The sequence below is a fragment of the Rhodotorula toruloides genome, assembly GCF_000320785.1.
Source record: "Rhodotorula toruloides NP11 unplaced genomic scaffold Scaffold1, whole genome shotgun sequence".
Classification (NCBI taxonomy): Eukaryota; Fungi; Basidiomycota; class Microbotryomycetes; order Sporidiobolales; family Sporidiobolaceae; genus Rhodotorula; species Rhodotorula toruloides.
In genome coordinates, this window is record NW_015622961.1 from 557,910 (window position 1) to 571,847 (window position 13,938).

The 13,938-nt window shown below is 61.0% G+C and overlaps 7 protein-coding genes across 7 annotated transcripts; 4 read left to right on the forward strand and 3 right to left on the reverse strand.

The window, feature by feature from the left end:
• Positions 1-129: 129 nt before the first annotated feature.
• RHTO_00227 (oxoglutarate/iron-dependent oxygenase) lies at positions 130-1,665 on the forward strand (the record flags this gene model as incomplete). Its single annotated transcript, XM_016413911.1, has 6 exons — positions 130-451; positions 508-866; positions 925-1,149; positions 1,208-1,284; positions 1,340-1,461; positions 1,517-1,665. 6 exons carry the CDS (start codon positions 130-132, stop codon positions 1,663-1,665), a joined length of 1,254 nt encoding a protein of 417 aa, XP_016276918.1.
• Positions 1,666-2,019: 354 nt separating this feature from the next.
• Positions 2,020-4,859, reverse strand: RHTO_00228 (MFS maltose transporter; the record flags this gene model as incomplete). The annotated part of the gene is made up of 14 exons (XM_016413912.1): positions 2,020-2,212; positions 2,317-2,399; positions 2,464-2,569; positions 2,782-2,990; positions 3,070-3,153; positions 3,213-3,257; positions 3,324-3,551; positions 3,624-3,652; positions 3,720-3,820; positions 3,968-3,988; positions 4,047-4,120; positions 4,201-4,281; positions 4,340-4,430; positions 4,513-4,859. The coding sequence occupies 14 exons, from the start codon at positions 4,857-4,859 to the stop codon at positions 2,020-2,022; spliced, it is 1,692 nt and encodes a 563-aa protein (XP_016276919.1).
• A 1,042-nt stretch (positions 4,860-5,901) lies between these two features.
• RHTO_00229 (alpha-glucosidase, glycoside hydrolase family 13 protein) lies at positions 5,902-8,064 on the forward strand (the record flags this gene model as incomplete). Its single annotated transcript, XM_016413913.1, has 7 exons — positions 5,902-6,132; positions 6,195-6,542; positions 6,630-6,695; positions 6,761-6,776; positions 6,836-6,971; positions 7,033-7,156; positions 7,216-8,064. The coding sequence occupies 7 exons, from the start codon at positions 5,902-5,904 to the stop codon at positions 8,062-8,064; spliced, it is 1,770 nt and encodes a 589-aa protein (XP_016276920.1).
• Positions 8,065-8,227: 163 nt separating this feature from the next.
• On the reverse strand, positions 8,228-9,011 carry RHTO_00230 (50S ribosomal protein l27; the record flags this gene model as incomplete). Its single annotated transcript, XM_016413914.1, has 4 exons — positions 8,228-8,631; positions 8,687-8,764; positions 8,820-8,840; positions 8,921-9,011. 4 exons carry the CDS (start codon positions 9,009-9,011, stop codon positions 8,228-8,230), a joined length of 594 nt encoding a protein of 197 aa, XP_016276921.1.
• A 225-nt stretch (positions 9,012-9,236) lies between these two features.
• RHTO_00231 (pre-mRNA-splicing factor 38A) lies at positions 9,237-10,412 on the forward strand (the record flags this gene model as incomplete). Its single annotated transcript, XM_016413915.1, has 5 exons — positions 9,237-9,290; positions 9,348-9,399; positions 9,454-9,634; positions 9,692-9,807; positions 9,862-10,412. 5 exons carry the CDS (start codon positions 9,237-9,239, stop codon positions 10,410-10,412), a joined length of 954 nt encoding a protein of 317 aa, XP_016276922.1.
• Positions 10,413-10,581: 169 nt separating this feature from the next.
• RHTO_00232 (uncharacterized protein) lies at positions 10,582-11,677 on the forward strand (the record flags this gene model as incomplete). Its single annotated transcript, XM_016413916.1, has 3 exons — positions 10,582-10,920; positions 10,984-11,602; positions 11,667-11,677. The coding sequence occupies 3 exons, from the start codon at positions 10,582-10,584 to the stop codon at positions 11,675-11,677; spliced, it is 969 nt and encodes a 322-aa protein (XP_016276923.1).
• A 130-nt stretch (positions 11,678-11,807) lies between these two features.
• RHTO_00233 (major facilitator superfamily protein) lies at positions 11,808-13,889 on the reverse strand (the record flags this gene model as incomplete). The annotated part of the gene is made up of 7 exons (XM_016413917.1): positions 11,808-12,318; positions 12,373-12,479; positions 12,537-12,644; positions 12,704-13,075; positions 13,127-13,264; positions 13,320-13,569; positions 13,627-13,889. The coding sequence occupies 7 exons, from the start codon at positions 13,887-13,889 to the stop codon at positions 11,808-11,810; spliced, it is 1,749 nt and encodes a 582-aa protein (XP_016276924.1).
• Positions 13,890-13,938: the final 49 nt, after the last annotated feature.

The following is a 13,938-nucleotide window of genomic DNA, read 5'->3' on the forward strand; positions in this document are numbered from 1 at the left end:
CGCTCGAGGTACGAAGCGCGTTCTCCAGGAGCAGCCAGTCTGGATGGGCGCCGGAGAGGTCGTGAAGGAGAGGCGAGTTCATCAGTTGGCTCATTCACCACCCCGCTACACGCTCGTACGCTGTCTGGAATGTCGCGCAAGAAGCGTGCATCTGCTTACACGCCGCCGACGAACCTCTCCGCCTTCCGCGACGCCGAGCGGTACTGGAAGAGCCGCACTTCTCCTCCCGACCTCTCGCTCGCTTTTGACCCGGCTCAGGTGCGGTGGGATGCTGAGGCGAACGCAGATGGAAGGCTGAGGGGCGTGTGGACAGCTGGAGACGGCCACGAGGAAGTCTGCTGGCGGGTCGAGCTGCATGAGCTCGCAGAGACGGCGATGGGACAGTCTCGCTGGAAGGGCAAGGACCGCGAGCAGGAGGGCGACTATGCGATCGTTATTCCGCGCATTCCAGGTGTGTGCACACGCTCGGAGACTCTACGAAGGCGGCTGACCCGTTGTTGCCAACAGGACTCGTCTTCTTCCCTCGCATCCTCCCCGAATCCCTGCAACGCTCGCTCGTCGTCGAGACCCTCACGCACGCTCGCTCGCCGAACCTGACGTCTCTCGAACCGCATTACCACCTGCCGGCAGAAGGGCTGTGGACGAGATTGTTGGCGGGAAATGGAGAGGAAGCTGTTCGGCGGAAGAATGGCGGTTTGAACGGCGCTATAAGCGACGGTATCGCCTCTACAGCGCCGTGTCTTGAGTGCTCCAGTCCGCAAGGCGGCAGGGAGTCGAAGCAGGCGGTACATATTGGCGAGCGCGACGTGACTGTACGGGACCTCATCATGAAGCTTCGCTGGTCCAACGTGGGCTGGCACTACAACGTGAGTGAATCTCGCTTGCTCTTCATATCGGATGTCGCTGAAGGTTCTGCCCGCGCAGTGGACCACCAAGCTTTACGAGTTCGAGCGAGGCCACGTCCCGCTCCCGCCGCTCATCTACCAGTGTTGTCGCGGACTCGCTCGCCAGGCGCCATGGCGCCAAGTGGACGGCTTAAAGAAGGATGTGGGAGGCGACCAGTCTCGTGCGGCGACGCCTGCGGGTCAGATGCGGGACTGGCGGAGCTGGAAGGACGCATACGAACCGGACGCTGGAATCGTTAACTTCGTACGTAGTCGCGCTTCTTCCGCCTCCACGGACCAACATTGACCCGTCGCGCCCGCAGTACCAGCTTAAAGACTCGCTCACCTCGCACATCGACCTCTCGGAAGTCGATGCTGTCTCGCCGCTCGTTTCGCTGTCGTCCGTCTCGCTTTTCGGCTCTTCCTGAACTTCCAGCTCACGCTTCGCTCCACAGCCTCGGCCACTCATCCATCTTCCTCGTCGGCGGTACGACTCGCGACGTCCCTCCCCTTCCCATCCTCCTCCGTTCCGGCGACGGGCTAATCATGTCCGGCGAAGGCCGCCGAGTCTACCACGGTGCGGAACCCTTCGTCCTCTCTCCATCTCACCCGCTAAGGACCCGCGCCCGCAGCCCTCCCTCGCGTCCTCGATGGAACCCTCCCCGGCTATCTTCTCGCTTCGCAATTCGACGCTGTCGAAGGCGCGGAGAGCTGGGCGCCGTATGGCGAGTACCTCGAGCGTGGAGCGCGGATCAACGTGAATGTTAGGAGCGTATTTTAGCAGAACGGGGTGGAACGCGTAAAAGGTCGAGACCTTCGCGACGTCTTCATCTGGTCCTCGCGCCGTACAACGAGATAGACAGTCGGGCGAGCGGAACCAGAGTGGAGAGCGCGCACACTCGTCCGGGAAACGGGGCAGGAGACGAACAAACTGCTGATAGCCCGAGATAGCCAGTACACCATAAGATCTCTACGAAAGCGCACAATACCGCGCTAGATAACGATTTTTTGGGACGACAACGATCCAGAGTCGTCGAAGGATATTAAGAAAGAAAAGACAGGCGGAGAACGAAGGGAGGGGAGAAGGGTAGACGAGGGGGATGTGCGGAAGAGGCGGAAGTCGCGGCGTCGTCGTTCAAAGCTCGACGTGCTGGACATCGAACTTCTCGTCCTTCTCGTCGTTTGAAGACGTGCGCTGGGGCATACCGTGGCCGGCGAACTGGTCCGCTGCGGTCGTGCGGAACTTGCGAGCGGAAACTCGGTTCTCGAAGAGGACGTCGAGCTCGCCGTAGGTCCTGCCTTTGGGCTCGGGCACGAGGAAGTAGGTCCTGCGCAAGAGCGAACAAGAGTTAGCTGGGTTATGTCGTTGATCCGCCGCATCGACATGAAAGCCTCGCAAAGTTAACCTTCTCGCTTGGAGTGTTGGACTGACCAGATCAAGCAGATCGCGCATAAACCAGCCCAGAAAAAGCCCGTCTTCGAACCCCAGTTAAGAGCCGTCGTGTTGAGGAAGTACTGTGTTGCGACGCGGCAAATCAGTCGAGAGACGCAGCGGTGGAGGAGCTGCGGCGAGGCTCACCGGCATGATGATACTGTTGACAATGCCGATGATATTGTACGCAACGCGGGCGATGACGACAGTCTTGGCGCGGAGGCGGGTCGAGGAGATCTCGGCGACGAGGCAGCTGTGCGAGAAAAGGTCGTCAGTCCGGCTTCTTCCTGCTTCGCAACCAACCAATCAAAGAGGACTCACTCTGACAGTCCAGAAGGCGAGAGAGACGAGAAAGTCGGGAGGTATAAGAGAGGATGGCGGACGAAGGGGGCGTTAGGAGAAGCAAAGAGTGGAAGAACGATGGAAGTCAGAGGGGTGAACGAAACAGTTCGAGTGAGCGAGTACTTACAGCAGACCGGTCCGACTGTCGAGTCGTAGACGGCGGTGTAGACGAGGAGCATGGCGCCGATAGCAGCCTGGGCCGAGGTGTTGGAGGAGGGGATGCACCCCATTCCGCCGATAACGACGAGAGCGCAGACCATGAAGATGAGGCCAAAGAGGTAGAGTGAACGACGACCGAAGTAGCGCATGAGGAACCACGACGAGAGGGTGCCCTGCGCGTCAACAGGAAGTCAGCGGCGGCCGAAGGAGCGAGACTCTTGGGAGGAGCACGAGTGGGGAGGAAAAACTCACGGCGGCGCCAATAGCATACTGCCCGATGCTCAGGTCGAAAGCGCGCGTAACAGGGACACCGGACTGCTCGAGGAAGAAGGTGGACTGGGACATTGAGCGGAGGTCAGCAAGCGGATCTCGCTAGGCCGCGGAGCTGAACTCACGTAGCCCATGAAGGCACTTCCGCATAGGTTCTGGATCATCCAGGCCTGCCAGCGAAGTATTAGTGGTCAGCGCAAGCCGAAAGGAAAAGAAAGAGGAGAGGCTCGACTGACTCCGGCAGCGATCTCCGTACGGCGCAAGTCAACACCCTTGAAGCAGTCAAAGTACGAGGTTCCGGCGGCGATCGACTTCTCCAGGGCGTTGGTGTGGACCATCAGGGAGAGCTGGTTGTCGACCTCCTGCTCGGTCGGGTTGGTGTGCAGGCGCCTGATCTGGCGACGTGCGTCGTCGTTGCGGCCCTTGCGGACGAGCCACCAAGGGGATTCGGGCGCGAAGATGGTCTGTCAAGAAGAAACCGTCAGCATGAGGAGCGAAGGAGGTCGGCGGATGGAGGGAAGACGTCAACAACGCACTCCGATGAGAATTGGGAGAGGCCAAATCCCTGTAGAAGCGTAGAATGCTATCAGAGAGTAGCTCGGCAGAGTGGCGAGAGACGTTGGAAGACGCACATTGGAGGGCGAAGGGAATGCGGTAAGCCCACTGCGTCTGGACCGTCAGCATGCCCCTGAGGACACCCGACGCGATGACCTGACCAAGAACCCAGCAAAGACTGTCGAACAAGCAGCGTCAGCAAGTGAACCTGGCGTGGCGAACCGACCAGCGGGTCCCGCAAGACGTTTTCGGCACGAAGGCGAAGCAAGGCGCCGACGTCGAAGTGCCGCTCAAGTCGACGCCCGGAAGCAATTTAAGCACTCACTTGACGTAAGCGGTGAGGTAGCTGCCAAAGAAGAGACGTTCAGCGAGCGGCAAAACGGGAAGAGAGGAAGGGCACGAACGGTCGCAAGGCCACCGGAGTCACCTCGGCGGCGTAGGCGGTCGTCAACGTCTGGAACACGCCCCAGGGAATTCCCTGCACGATTCGAGCATATGGAGGGTTCGGTGAAGTCAGCATCAGTTAGGAGAGTTCGGGTCGAGGGAGGGAAGACGCACCTGCAGAATCTCGCCGGCAAGCAGCGTCTGGACGTTGTTGGCAAAGAACGGGATGAAGATGAAGCAGATCATCGATGCCAGCTGTGCGATAGGAGGGTCAGCGCAAAGAGAAAGCGAAGGGAACGTGAGGAGAGCGTACGGCGGCGAGCATGGTCTTCTTGTAACCGAAACGCTCGCTCGCCCAACCGTTGATGCAAAGACCGATGATTTCGCCGACTTGGGCGCCGTTCCTGCGCGAAGACGAGACGGGGTAAGTTCGCTAAGCGGAGGAGGGAAAGAAGGAGGGAAACGAGGAGGGAAAGGAGGACATACGAGAGACCAGCTTGCCATGGGGCAGTAACCGTGTATTTTCCGTCGGGAAGCTGGACGCCGTACTTCTTGTTGAACTGCGGCAGGGCATAGAACGAGCCGAGGAGGACGACATCGAACCCTTCCATAATGATGGCCGTCGAGAGGAGCATCGACCAGGCAGCCGCCTTAGGGTAGCGGCGAAGTCCTTCGCGCAAGGTCATAGACTGCTGGTCCTCCGTCTCGCGGCGAGCCTCCGCGACGACGTTGTCGTAGTCGGCAATCTCGCGGCGGACGTTCTCGACCACCTCGATCTCTGCGCCGACCTTTTCGGTGGCGTGCGACATGGCGGTGATGGCTTCAGAGGGCATGGCGATGCGGAAGGGCTGGAAGGACGGCCAGGGGGAGGAGGAGTCGCTCGAGAGTTTGGGTGAAGTTCGAAGGTTTGGCGGCGGAAGGTTGAGGGAAAGGGTGGTAAGGGTTCCGGCAAGACCTTCAGAGGTCGTAAGCGGCGTAGCGAGAAGAAGAAAGGAAAGCGAGAGGAGCAAGCAACGTCGAGACGAGCGCAACTTGTTGGGACGAGGAGGACTGGCTGCAATCGAGACTGATGGAGCCACACCGGACAGCGCGGAGGATCAGCAGGCCCCACGGAGTCCCAACAACCCAAAGATGGCGCTCCATCGATGGACGACGAAAGCGAAGGGGAGGAGGAGTGCTGGAACCCTTCGCACCGCGTGCTGACCTTCGCAAGCTGTGCGGACACCGATGAGGATCTCCCTCCTTCGCCGATGAGCGGTGCTCGGGCCCAGTAGAGTAGCAGGAAACGTGTGGCAAGCCTGTAATCAGCGAGCGGAGACCTGGCAAGGCGACGAGGAGGCGCTCGTCACGGCAGAGGCGTCGATCGTCGCCCTTGCTCCTCGCCAGAGCTCCCTCCCGCTTCTCGTCGAAACGCCCCCATCCAACGCAATCTGTGCTGCCTTGGGGCGCTGCGCAGGAGGGATCAAGTCCGGTCGGTGCTCGTGCGCTACCTTCGGTCGACGAACTCTCCTTCGTCGGTGAATTGCCGGTTACGGCTTCCCTCGTCGCGCGACGCGGGCATCCGCGCCCTTCAAGCGCCGCTTCTGAGAAGGGAGCGTGGCAGCTAGCGCAGAGGAGGACATCGATGCGGACAATTTGAGCAACAGGACGAACTCGCAAACTCCCCACTCTCGCAACGTTGGGTCGAGTGTGGAGACGCTCCCCATCGACAGCGATATCGCTTCAAGGGAAGTGTGGACTGCTGCTGAGCTCCATATTGGCCATTGGGGTCCCCACCGCCGCCTGTCGCTCCCCTCCTTCTGCCCTTCCCTCGTCCACCGCTCCTCTCCCCCTCACTCGCGGTCCGCCTTCGTTTGCTCAAGGCTCTGTTCAGCCATGGTTAACGCTCCCGAAATCGGCAAAGTGCTCCCTTCGTGGTGGAAGGAAGGCGTCGTGACCTATCAAGTCTATCCCGCTTCGTTCAAGGACGACAATGGCGACGGACTAGGCGACCTCCGTGGCGTGATCAACAAGCTCGACTACATTAAGTCGCTCGGCGTCGACGCGATCTGGTTGTCGCCGCATTACAAGTCGCCGCGAGTCGACGAGGGCTACGACATCTCGGACGTGCGTCGGCCATGCTGTCCCTCCTGCGCTTCCCTCGAGCTGACATTCGTACTGCTGGATAGTACAACGACATCCACGAACCCTTCGGAACGCTCGCAGACTGCCAGGAGCTTATCGACGGTGCTCACGCTCGCGGACTCAAGATCCTCTTCGACCTCGTCGTCAACCATACCTCTGACAAGCATGCCTGGTTTGAGGAGAGTCGTTCGTCGAAGACGAACCCGAAGCGCAACTGGTACTTTTGGCGCCCGCCCCGCTATATTGACGGCGTCAGGCATCCTCCGAACAACTGGCGTTCCGTCTTTGGCGGCAGCATCTGGGAATGGGACGAGAAGACGGAGGAGTACTATCTTCACTACTTCTGCGTCGAGCAGCCCGACCTGAACTGGGAGAACCCGGAGGTTCGACGGGTGCGTTTCCTTTTCCTCTTCTCTTCCAGTCCTCCTCGCGTCCTCAACGTCTCAGCGGCGAGTCGAGCTGATTAAGAAACTTTGCAGGCCATATACGAAGACGCAGTCGTGTTCTGGCTCGAGCGCGGCGTCGACGGCTTCCGCATCGACACTGTGGGCCTTTCTCCTCTGTTCACGCTCTCGAAGCCTTCGCTGACTGTGTTGCCACGCTATACCAGGTAAACATGTACTCCAGTAGAGTCGACGCCGCTTGCATCCAGTCGACCAGCTCGCTGATACTCTTCCGCCTCCAGAGTACCTCGACTTCCCCGACGCTCCCGTTGTCGCTCCCGAGACGCCCTACCAGCCTGCAGGCCAGTTCTTCACCAATGGACCACGGCTTGGCGAGTTCCTTCGGGAGATGCGACGCGAGACATTCGCCAAGTACGAGTACGTTCGAATCCTTACCCTCGTCGCACGCTGTCACCCCGCTGAACCTCCCTCCCTCCAGCTGCTTCACCATCGGCGAGCTCCCTCACACTCCTTCACTCGAGAAGATCCTCTCGTACATCTCGACGGATGCCGAAGCGCTCGACTGCACCATCCTCTTCGACGTGATGGACCTCGACCACAAGGTTCGTCTACTCCTGCTGCAGGCTCACCAGCGCCTCTGACTCCCTCTCGTCGCTCGCAGGGCGGTCAGTACCCCTTGATGGCGTGCGACTGGACTTTGCAAGAGTTCAAGCGCCTCACGGCGTTCGCGCAGCAGCTCGCCGACCCGCAGAACAAGGCGCACGCCCTTTCCTACATCGAGAACCACGATCAAGCTCGCGCAATTACTCGCTTCGCTTCGGACGCCCCCGAGCACCGCGTCGCGTCCGGCAAGCTGATCGCGACCTACCTCCTCACCCTCTCCGGCTCGCTCATCATCTACGAGGGTCAAGAGATCGGTATGATCAATGCGCCGAAGGATTGGGACATCACTGAGGAGTACAAGGACGTCAACACTATCAACACTTGGCGCGAGATCCAGCACGACGCGAAGGTGCAGAACAATGCCGACCTCCTCGCTCGTGGCAAGGCCGGCATTCAGCTCACCGCGCGCGACCACGCCCGCACGCCGATGCAGTGGGACCGCTCGCCCAACGCCGGCTTCTCCAAGAACTCGAAGGTCAAGCCTTGGATGCGCGTCATGGATTCGTACCTCGAAGGGATCAACGTCGCCGACCAGGAGAACGACCCCGAGTCGGTCCTCAACTTCTATCGCCGCCTCCTCAAGCTTCGCAACGAGCAGCGCGAGCTCCTCGTGCTCGGCAAATTCGACCTCGTCGACCCGCAGAACAGCAAGACGATGGTGTACACCAAGACCTCGCGCGACGGCTCGAAGAAGGCGCTCGTCGTCCTCAACTTCTCCAGCGAGAAGCAGCCGCTCGAAATCCCCGCCGACCTCCAGGGCAAGCCGAGCAAGATGCTCTTCTCCACGCTCGAGAACGCGGCCGATGCGGAGCTCGCGGCGTACGAGGCGCGCGTCTTCGTGTTCTAGAGCTTGGGACGAGTACAGGTTAGTAGATTTGTAGACGAGAAATCAGTATCGTTTGTGCAGCCTTGAGCTGTGTCTGAGCGAGACGATGAGGAAGTCCAGCGGTGTGGCGGCATCTCGCGGACCTCGACCCGTTGAATGCGAAAAGTGTACAGTTGCGCACCATCTACGCCCTCAGCTCTGCTCCAGCCTGCGCCGAGGGTGCCACCGCCGCTGCTCCACCAAACATCTTCCGCAACTCCTCCTCGCTCACAAGCTCGCCCTCGCCGAGCTGCTTCGCCAAGTCGCCAAACATGTCGAGGTCCTCCATCGCCTTGGGGTTGACGTTGAAGCCGCCGAAATACCGGCTCCTGCCCTCTGCCGCCACGTCCCGGGGCAACTTCTCGTCCTTGTTCTGCACGACGCCGACCAGGCGACGCTCCTTGCCGCGGACGACGTCTCGGTAGAAAGTGACGTAGCCGGGTACGAGGGCGAAGAGGGTGTGGTCCTTGCCGCAGCCGACGTGCTGGCCGGGCCAGAACTGGGTCCCTCGCTGCCGGACGAGGATGTTGCCGGGGATGACGGCTTGGCCTGTTGAGCGAGGGGGTCAGCGAAGAGGCCGCGCAGAGTACAGCAAATCACTCACCTCCGAACCGCTTCACACCCAACCGCTTGCCAGAAGAGTCACGCCCGTTCTTCGAGGAACCACCACCTCTCTTCGTGGCTGCGAGGAAGAGACGTCAGCCATGGGTCTGGGCGAACGAGAGCGATAGACATACCCGTCCTGACCTGCATCAGACCTGTTTCGTGCGCGCGCGAGGTGTGTGCGAGTGTCAGCGCGGCTTCATCAGTTTCGAGGGAAAGCTGAGGGAGGACGGACCTGGGAGTTGCGCATCGAAGAGCGACGACGTGAGGGCGGATACCGAGGGCAGCGCAGGGGCTGTTGGTCGCCTCAGAAGTGCGCGCAGCATCGTTCGAGTGTGGTGAAGCGGTGTCGTCGAAGCCAAGGGTGAGCGGGCGAGCAGGCGAGGGTCAGACTCCGCCAAAACCGCGGCTGCACTGCTGAGACTGCCTGGGACACGCTGAGATTGCTCTCAAGCTTGCTTGCACGCCCGCCTACCCGTTCGAACGAGCCGCTGCCGTCCACTCCTTCTCCACCACAACCTCCCCATCTCACTCGACTTCGCTAGGTCACCATGGCCAACACGACCCGGGCTGGGGCGCTGTCGGTGCATGGAACGAACCCTCAGGTGCGTCCACATACTCCTTCCGGAAAGCCCGCCTGCTGATCCCCTTTCGCTCGACAGTACCTCGTCCCGACTGTCATTCGCAAGCGTGTCTACGACACCCTCTACTGGAGTGCGTGCGCTGTCTCTTTGAGCTGAGAGTATGCTGACGAGCTCTGACCGGCAGAGGAACACTGCTTTGCGCTCAACTCGGCCACCATCATCGACCGCGCCGTCGAACTCAAGTACATCGGTGGCACGTACGCCAACACGCGCCCGACCGAGTTCATGTGCCTCGTTCTCAAGCTCCTGCAGCTGCAGCCAGAGCGGGAGATTGTGCTGGAGTACTTGCGGGCGGAGGAGTTCAAGTGCGTTTCTCGCTTGTCAACTTCTCTCCCGCCTCAAGCTGACGAAAGCTGCCGCAGATACCTCCGAGCACTAGCAGCGTTCTATGTACGGTTAACTTTCGACTCGCTGAATGCGTACGAGACGCTCGAGCCCTTGCTGGACGACTACCGCAAGCTGCGGTTCCGAGGAATGGGTGCGTACGCTCGCCCTCCGCAGCCCTGTCGCCTGCTCACACTTTGCCTTGCAGACGGCTCCTACTCTATTCTCACGATGGACGAATTCGTCGACCAGCTCCTCGCCGGCGAGATGGTCTGCGAAATCCAGCTCCCTCGCCTGACGCAGCGCAAAGTCCTCGAAGACACCGAAGGACTCGCGCCCCGACGAAGTAAGCTCGGCAAGGCGATGGGCGTAATGGAGGGACTGGAAGGACGGTCGGATGCGGAGGACGAGAGTGAGGACGAGGAGGGACGGGGACGGTACATGAGTCGCAGCCCGAGTGCGAGTCGGAGTCCGTCGCCGGTGAGCGGAGAGGAGCCGGAGCCGGAGTACTGGACGGAGGCATCAGGCGACGAAGAGGACATGGACCTCGACGGCGGCGCACAACGAGGGCGCGACGTCAAGCGAAGACGGCCGGTCGTCGAGCGGGCGGGGAGTGCGGCAGGAAGCGACGACGGGGACCGGTACATCAGCAGGAGCCCGAGTCCGGCGGGCAGCGATGGTCGGTACGTCTCGCGGAGTCCGACGAGGAGTCCTGAGCCGGAGACGATCGAGGTCGAGCACATCGACGGAGACGTCTGAACGACGAGGAGCAGTATGTCCGCTCGCGTCGCTTGTTGTAACGCTGCACGGGTTGTCAGCCGCTTCCTCGCGACGTCGTAAGGTCACTAGACTCTGCTCAGCCGCAAGCAAACCAGCTTCACCTCACTCGAAGCCCTCCTCTTCCCTGTTCCTCCTGCCAACACCCGCCATGTCGCTCGCAGCGGGTGCTGCGGCTCTCACGCCTCCGCTACAGACTCGCAGCGATTCTGGCTTCGTCCTCCTCACCACCCAGACGTCGCCCACCGCGCTCTCCTCCCCACATCGCTCAACGCACCTTCCCCTTCCTCGACCGCGCTTCCTGCCGCTTCTGCAGCTTACAGCGATCCTCGACTTCGCTGTGACGCTCTGGCTCGGCCTGCGAGTGGGCCTGGCGAGGTTGCCCGTTTCCGCTGTCGTCCTGAACTCGGCGCGGCCTGTCGCGGTAGTAGCGGTCGCATCGTCGCGCAACGTGCGGGAGTATGGACCAGTGATCATCGGACAAGTCATGGTGCGCTCTCAAGTTCCTCTCTTAGCGCTGCTGGCGATGACTGACATCGCTTCGCGGTTGCAGGTCTCCGCCCTCGTCCTCCTCTTCCGGCTTAACGAGGTCGTCCAGACGAGCAACACAATCGCCTCACCAAAGCTACCAGCGACTCGTAATTACGCCGAGACCGCAACGTCTCCAACCTTCTTCCATCGACTGTTTAACCCCGTCACTGTCTGGTACCTCTCCTCCTTCGCCTTCTCCCTCCTTCACTACGCCCTCTTCGTCATCTTCGTCGGCATCCGACGACGACGGAATCCTCTCGCAGGCAGGATGAGACGGTCGTCGACGTGGGGTGAGCAACGGTGGGAAGGGAGGGAGGAAAGTGTCGCGGCAGGATCTGAGGCGGGAGAGTCGCGTGGCAGCGAGCGCGAGAGGCTGCTCAGCGCGGAAGAGGAAGATCTTGAAACGGCCTACGGAGAAGCGAGTGGAGGAGACGACTCGTCCGAGTTGGGCGCTTCAAGCGACGACGAAGACGACATCATCGACGTGCCGAAGCGGGGCGGCGAGCTGCGGAACCGAGCGAGCAGGGCGAGTCTACTGAGTGCGAGGAATGCAGGTGGGAACGCAGCGGAAGTGAGGGCAAGGGTCGCGAGCGGGCCAGGTCTGCGGGCGAGCAGGAATTATGGCTCGATCAACTCGCTGGGTGCGTGCGCTTCTTTGCGTTCCCTGCACATGGGTCGACGAGCTGATCCTGTGGCTGCCTGCAGCCGGAATTTGAGCTTCTGGCGTCGGTGTCCTATTCGCTCCTCTGTTTGACATGTTGTTGTTCTGCTCCTGCCCGCCTCTCCGCAACGTTTGTTCAGCCAAGGCATGCAAAACGATATTGACAACACACGATGAAGGACACTCTACATAAGCAAGTTGCCCACAAAGCACAGCCAGCTAAAGACGACCGTTCCTCCGGCAAGAAAGAGCGCTCGTCTACCCCATGCCAAATCCTGACCTTTCTTCCAGCTCATCTCCTCGGTCCCGTCCTCCGCGTCCAGACTGTCGAAGTGAGCACGCGAGACGGGCGAAGCGTCCGAGAGCAACCCGCGTCTCGCTTCGTCTCCGCTGTCCTCCATCTCCGATGCTACACCGTCGAGCGACAGCCGGGCAGCGCTCGCCGCGCCTGCTCCTGCCGCTGATTCCGACGTTCGCTGTCGTATAGCGTGCCACCACTTCGCGACGACGGCGACCTGAACGAGCGCGCCGACCGCAAGAAGCGTCAAAGCCCCACTCGCGTCCTCGTCCTGCTCGTCTTCCGGTACCTCGCCTCGACGGTGCCCGAGCGTGAGGAGGGCGCCGGCGAACGTCTGGAAGATGATGGCGCCGGACATCTCGAGCGACTTGTGCGCGCCGAGGGCGGTGGGTGCTTGACTGTCAGGATCGAGGTTAGTACAACTCTGAATGAAGGAAGTAGGTCGGACATACTGCCGCTCAACAATGCGAGGTACGACGAGGACGAGCAGGAGCGGGCCGCAGCCGATTCCAAGCGCGGCGGGCAAGAGAGCGAGAGAAGGCGGAACGATGGGTGCGAGCTGCAGGGCCGAGCAGCCCATCAGCCCGAGTCGTCGAAACTGGACAGCAGTACGCACAAGGAGGAGGATCAAGTAGCTCGAGGCGGTCAAGCAAGGCACGGCGAGCCAGATGCGTTCGAGGAGATGAGGTCGCTTGTCGACTGCGTAGCCGATGAGCGGGTAGAGCTGCGGGACGACAACACTTAGCTACGCTGCGAAAGAGGAAGGATGCGAGAGCGACGCACAAAGATGGGCGTAGCCAAGATAAGCGAAGCGGTCGCGCTTGCATGCGATTCCGAGATGCCGTAGACGGCTTGAAGGATGTGCGAGGAGAGATGCTGCGTCGTGTACCACGTTCCGGCGAGAGCGCAGACTGCGATGTAGTACCAGAAAGGCATGCCGAAGCCCGCGAGGGCGGAAAGGCGAAGCGAGCGATGATGCGAGTGAAGATCCGCTTTCATCGACGAGGGAGCGTGTTTGTGCGTAGAGCGCTCGAGTATCGCGTACATGACACATGCCGAGAAGGAGAAGAGAGCGAGGCTGGTGGCCGTCAAGAATGGGAGGCGAGGCGAGATCGAGTATAGGCGTTCGGAGGTGAAGCCGGCGGCGAAGGAGCCCTGCGAAGACGTGCTCAGCGGAGCGCTGGGGAAGATATCAGAATCACTCACTGTCTTGCCAAGGACGAGCCCTGCGGCCACGGAACGAGCGACGAAGCGTGAAGACGCAGAGATGTTTTGGAGGATAATCGTTTCTTGGACAACGGCCAAGGGAGATGTGCCGGCGCCGAAGATGAGCAAGCCAAAGACCTGTCGAAGATGACCGTCAGTAAGGCATCGCGGCTGTAAAGACGTGCGAACGAACCATTCCGGGGATGTTGCCTGCTGCGCCGCCGTCTCTCCCCTCGGCGAAGCAGACGACGAGCTGACCCAGCAGGACCGCGCCCGTCGCAACGAGTCCGCAGACCGCGGCGCCGTACTTTGGAACGAGGAAGCCGGAAACGAGCGGGCTTATTGTGTTGAGGAGTTCGAAGGACGAAATGAGGGCCGCGAAGCCCGACTCGCTCGTCCCGAGGCTTCGCTTGATCGGGCCGAGGACGTAAGACGAGTAGTGACTGCGCAGAGAGTCTCAGCTATCCGTACGAGCGAGGCAAAGGAGCTGAAGAACGCACCTCCCGACGGACAGCAAACAAGCACAAGCGAGCATGAGGATGCGCCGACGGGCCAGAGCGTCGTGGGTAGCCAGACTGGACTCCCCATAGCCATCGCTGTCGCCCGCACCGTCTCCCAGCCGGTGTTCGTCCTCCTCTTCCTCCTCGACCAGTTCAAGTGGGGCCTCGGACAACTTGGCACGAGACGAGATCTCCTCGTCGACAGCGTCCCAGGACACACCGTCGGGCGTGCTCGCTCCCGAACGCTGGAGCGGGTCGCCCATGTGCCCCGGCCAGAGCGAGCGAGTGAACAGTCGATGAATGTCAAGCGAC